General features: G+C 36.3%; 1 protein-coding gene across 2 annotated transcripts in view; it reads left to right on the top strand.

Annotated features, from left to right (window-relative positions):
* The window catches only part of rasgef1ba (RasGEF domain family, member 1Ba), a 137,188-nt gene extending 132,536 nt beyond the window's left edge, over nucleotides 1-4,652 (top strand). For both annotated transcript variants that reach the window (XM_039802789.1, XM_039802790.1), the window contains 3 exons: nucleotides 361-484; nucleotides 1,548-1,620; nucleotides 3,028-4,652. In XM_039802789.1, the coding sequence (XP_039658723.1) occupies nucleotides 361-484; nucleotides 1,548-1,620; nucleotides 3,028-3,052 (222 nt within the window). In that variant the 3' untranslated portion in view covers nucleotides 3,053-4,652. The remainder of the gene's footprint in view (nucleotides 1-360; nucleotides 485-1,547; nucleotides 1,621-3,027) is intronic.
* Nucleotides 4,653-6,000: the final 1,348 nt, after the last annotated feature.

Here is a 6,000-nt window from a genome sequence, read left to right on the forward strand (position 1 = left end):
CAGTTTTGTTTCCATGGAACAAACACACTGACCAGTGACCAAAGACTCATGATTATTTCCACTGGTCTTCGGTCACAGCTACACTGAATCAGGCACTATTTTAAGGATTCATTCTATTCTTGGAAACTGCTGATTCCTTTTTCTGTCCTTCTCTGTTATGACTTTTTATACAGTACATTTGAACACATTAACATTCAGGACAGCTGACTACAATCACAGTATGTTAGGTCACTGGGCAGCTTCATTGGAGCCCTAAATGCTCAGTTAAAGTAAAGGAGTAATAGTCAAGTCAACTGTCCATAAACATGTTAATTCCTTCTGAATATTAACCGGGAGTGTCTGTTTTGGGTTTTATTTCAGAAATTCTGGGAACTGGCCAAACAAGTGAGCGAGTTCATGGCCTGGAAGAAAGTGGAGTGTCCGTTTGAGAAGGATCGTAAGATCCTGCAGTACCTGCTGACTGCTCCAGTATTCACTGAAGATGGTACGTTTATCAATGAATGAATACATGAATTATGTAGGAACCTATTTAATTCACTTGTTCCCAACATTGTGAACTATTCCTTTAAGATTAAGGCTGGAGAAAATGGAATTAAGCTGTAAAACCGAAACATATACTAAAGTTTCACGCTCCTCAACATGGTGGCTTTATCATGTCAGTAAAAACTCTTTAACTTTTTTTACTTACTTAACTATTATTACTTATTAAGGTTATCATGCCAAGATTTTTGTTCAGTTAGATGTCTAAAATCAAAATTTTTTTAATTTATTTATTTATTTTTTCAACCCACATGCCATAAATAGAGTAGACAACAGATTGAAACCCACACACACACACCTCATAGTTATCACCTCTGCTCTCATACTGGAGCAGCGCTGATAGTTTCGGTGTCCTTTAATCCACTTCAAAGTCGTGTGTCACTGGCTCCAGCTCTTATCACCGTCTTATCAGAGAGAGACAGGAAGGTCTGTAAAAATCCTCCTGACGTTGAAGTGCACCAACCGAACTGACCAATCAGCTGTGAGTGCTCTGCTCCTCTACAGCCAACACTTATCATTCATGGGAGACGGTGTTGGGTGATAGTGAACATCCTTCTGTCAACCAATTTGTGCATATAAACAGAGACTCAGAGTGTGCGAGAAGTTGATGACTTCTCATTTTAAATGAGGGTTCACTGATGTGTTAACTGTTTCCTAAAAGTCCACTGATGCACATGTTCTAAAGTAGCCTCAGGGACACTTAAACTGTTTTTAGGCTCTAAATAAAGTAAGAATTAGTAAAGAATCTACTGTAACTACTACTGTCGCAGTGAAGAAAAAAGGACAAAGAAATAACCACAAAAAAGGATCAGTGCAGTTTAAAATGTTTTTTTTCTTTTGCACACCGTGGTACACACCGTTTATCACAAATATGCTTCCACAAATAGAAAGTGACGCAAAACATGTGAAGAAAATGCAAGTAGACTGCTAATATTAGCCAGAGTCCTGAATATTATTAAGACATTTTAGAAAAGCTAATAATGATCTCTTGGATTTTCTCGTTGCAGCGTTGTATCTGGCATCGTACGAGAGCGAAGGTCCTGAGAACAACATGGAGAAGGACAGATGGAAGTCTCTGAGGTGTGTAAGAACCCCACCCTCTCCCCCACCCACCCCTGTCTGCCTCTTCTCACACACACACACACACACACACACACACACACACACACACACACACACACACCCACCCTCTGGGCTTTGGAGTCTTTCAATCATGGCTGTCACCTCAAATCCCATCCTGCCTCTCCACTGACCAGGCAGACCCAGAGGGATGTAGGTCACACTGATGCTGACCTGCACGCTATTCAATTAATGCGTTGAACACACATACACAGGTGCTCATCATTCTTCTTTGTCACACCGTCACTTGCATAGACATACGCAAAGGACATCAGTCATTTTAACACAATTACATCCTATGCACTGACACACACGCATGCATGCACAGACAATTGTAAAAATCCAGCAGCTAAAGAGTCAGATAGAGTCCTTCAGGAGCTGGAGAGGCCAAAACTGATAGAAAAACAAAAGATGGAAATACAATTCCAGTTTTATGCTAAGTTGCTTTGTGCTTGTAGAACAGTTTGCTAGTAGTGGTACCCACATAACAAGGTACCCACAAGTAAGGGCTGTGCATCTGTCAGTTTGTTGTAAAATTGTTCTTTATTTAGAAATCTGAAAAGGGAGGAATAAAGAACAGCAAAACATGGAAACTGGAAAGTGAAAATACACAAGACAGACATGTAAAAAATAAATGCAGTATTTATGGACAGTGAACACATTATTTAATGCAGGTTGCCAAAAACAGACCCCGCACACCCAACTGCCCACATGTAGACATATGACTCAGATCTGCTGGCAGGGGTCAGAGGTGAGAGAAGGTTTTGGACCCAGAGCCCTATGAGTGTTGGGTTAGACCCAGCCTGTGTGTGTGTGTGTGTGTGCCAACCCTCTGTGCATCCCCCTGAGCTTTGCCTCCGCTGCGCCACGATCTGTCACTTTATTCTAGCCGAGCTGCGTCAGCAAAACGTGATGCTCAGATCGGAGAGACTGTTCGACAGACCGTCTCTCTAATCAACCCTGGGAATCCACTACTAAAGACAAACTGTTGCTGCCACTTAGATTCTGCTTTTTTAAAACTGAAAGAGTGAGACGTTCTTAGCGGTTGTCCAATTTGTAACATTAAGTACACTATAAAAAAATAAATTTGAGTTTCAAACCCAACTTCCACAACAGTTTTTTGAACTACAACTACATCTTAAGTACTTTATAAAATACGTTGAGGTTCACTTGCGGTAAAAACAATAAGTGTATTTATTGTAAACCAAGTTTGTTAGCTATTGAATTATACTGTAGCCTAGTATTAATCAATTATTTGCTTTAATGAGCTGCGGTGGTTAGGTATGCACGCTCTGAATTCTTTCAGTTAGCCTCATACGATAAGCCTAACTAGCAGGACTAACAGTGGTTTCTTTCTTGTCTCCACAGATCCACTCTGCTAAGCAGGGTCTGAACTTCTAATCTGAAGAAATCAGAATGAAGACAAACCCCTGACAAGCGAGCCGGGCCCTGTCAACGCCGCCGTTGTCTAAACGAAGTATCCCCGTGTTGGAAGGGAAACGACAATCTCTACTTTGGCTGCCCCAGCTTCAGATTTCTATCAAGCTCTGCTTTTCCTCACCTTCTCGCTTTTTGTGCTGTATATTTCAGGACAGCTATTTTTCCTCTTTGTATGACTTTGTAGTCTTTTTGTTTTTAAAAAAGAAATGCTACAAACCTTCACAGTAAAAGCCAAGGGGTGCCAAGGTTTCTTTTCTGAAGCATTTCACCCTGATAAACCTTCTGTGAGCGTAAATGGAGTTGTTGGGGTTGTTTGTCCACCCCGCTAGTTTTCAACAAGTTTTTTGTTGTTTTTTTTCCACTGAAGCTACAAAGTTAGCTGCTGGTTGGCTAACTCAAAAGAAACGCTTTACTCGCTGGTTTCATAAGCCAGCGTTCTTTGTACGGAGAACTCCAAACTTGCCTGGAACACTGTTGTTTATCATTAAGCTAGCCATCATTTGTAGTTTTATTTTGTCTCCTTCCTTTTGAGTATATGTCACTTCATGTTCCTGAAGGTTTTGTTAATCGCGATGTGTAAGAAAATGCACTGGCTGCATTTTAAAGAAGATGTAAATGAGCTTTTTTGTTCGTTTGTGTGGTATACATTTTTGTGATTTTCTTGCCGTTTATATTTGACACACCCAAGGCCTCAGTAAACTTCAACCATAAGAGAAACACTTTTGGTTAAAACGGCATCTGAAACCCCCGTCCCCTGCGTCTTTCCAACATAGGAATTGGGGTTTGAGACACTGTTGGATGCTCTGCTGGATGAGCACTTCATTACTGAGGCCTTTAGCAGTGAGTTTAAATGGAAGGTGTGATGATAGTGTGTATCCTGTTGTTCCTGATAATTAGTGTTAAAATAGCCCCACTGCTGCTGAGAAGATAAGCTGGGCTGTAGGCTACCATTCATATTTTCCCCTTTTTGTTCCTGCTCTAATGTAGAAAATGAGTATGCTTGTGCTGCCCCCTGGTGGTTCAGTCTGAAAAGTGAATGGATTTTGTGCGGTCGAGTAATGTGCACTGAGGATTTCTGTTTAAACCCTAAACATGCTAAATAGTATCATTTTTATGTTTTTATTTTCATATTATAAAAAAGTACAGTTTCTTCCATATTTGTTTTATTTATAAATATATTTGTGTAGTCACATTATGTCCTCATGCCAATATTTACTATTATTTTATTGTTATTTAATTTTGTACTAGGTACATAACATGCTTAAGTAGTCCTCAGGTATTGGCTTAACTATTATTTTTATATACAAGTTTGTATGATTATTTTTCAAGGTACTAGCTCAGAGTATGATGTTAAACGACTGATGTCTGCTTTGCCTTGACTGCTCCTCCCTCAACACAGAGTGCTGTTGTGATTTATTGTGTACTGTGTTTGTTTTTTCCCCTTCCTGTGTTTGTTCATTTGTATTTGGACTGTTAAAAATGGAAAGAGGAACCATTTGTAAATGAGTTGGTAGTGTTTAAAAGAGAAAGTTAATAAAAAATGTTTAAAAGTATGAAGTGTCTCAGTGGGTTTCTTAAATATTTTGAGCATGGAAGTGTATATAACGTAATAATAATAATAACTTTTATAACTATATAGCACCTTTTCAAGAAACCCAAGACACTACAGAATGACTGTGGCTAAGCTAAAGGGTTGTAGGCTGTGGTAAACAGGCGGTGTTTCAGGAGTTTTTTTTAAATACAACAGTTAAGATTTCTATTGCATCTCACAGACTTCCTTAAGCAATAGAGCTGGCTCAGGTGTCATAAGAAAATGAAGATAAATGTTACATTATGTTTCAAAGAGTTGGATTTTGCTACAGAATGAACAGCTTAATATCCCACCAAGAAATAAATAACTTTCAAAATGAATGTGTAAGTAATGAATCTACTTACTTTAATGATTTTTTATGGCATGCTATACTATGACTTTTTTAAGAAATACTATACTATGAATTTTTATGACTTTTTAATAACATACTATACTATGATTTTAAATATATATTAGATTATTTTATATACTATACTATAACTTTTTATGACATGCTATATTATGACCTTTTGACTTTTCTTAAAATCCTATACTATGACTGTATGAATTTTTATCACATGCTATAAAGTGACTTTATGACATGCTATACTATGACTTTTTATAACACAATATACTATGAATTTTTATAACATAATATACTATGAATTTTTATGACATGCTATACTATGACTTTTTATAACATACTATACTATACATTTTTATGACATACTATATACTACAACTTTTTATGACCTATTATGACTTTTTATAACATATTATACTATGATTTTTAAAGAATTTGTATGATATACTATACTATGACTTTATGAGATACAATACTATGACTTTTTAATAACATGCTATACTATAAATTTATATATATATATATATATTTTAGATTATTTTTATATACTATGCTATACCATAGTATAGCATGTCATAAAAAGTTATAGCATACCTTCTATGACTTTTCTTAAAATTCTATACTATGACTGTATGAATTTTTATCACATGCTATAAAGTGACTTTATATGACATGCTATACTATGACTTTTTATAACATAAATACTGACATTTTATGACATACTATACTATTAATTTGTATGACTTTTTATGACATACTATACTATGACTTTTTATACTATGACTTTTTATGACATACTATACTATGACTTTTTATGACATACTATACTATGACTTTTTATTACATACTATACTATGACTTTTTATGACATCCTATACTATTACTTTTTTATGACTTTTTTCTAACATCCTATACTATGATTTTTTTGACATACTATACTATGACTTTTAGTTACATACTATACTAT

This window comes from Perca fluviatilis, chromosome 6 (genome assembly GCF_010015445.1).
Source record: "Perca fluviatilis chromosome 6, GENO_Pfluv_1.0, whole genome shotgun sequence".
NCBI classification, from domain to species: Eukaryota; Metazoa; Chordata; class Actinopteri; order Perciformes; family Percidae; genus Perca; species Perca fluviatilis.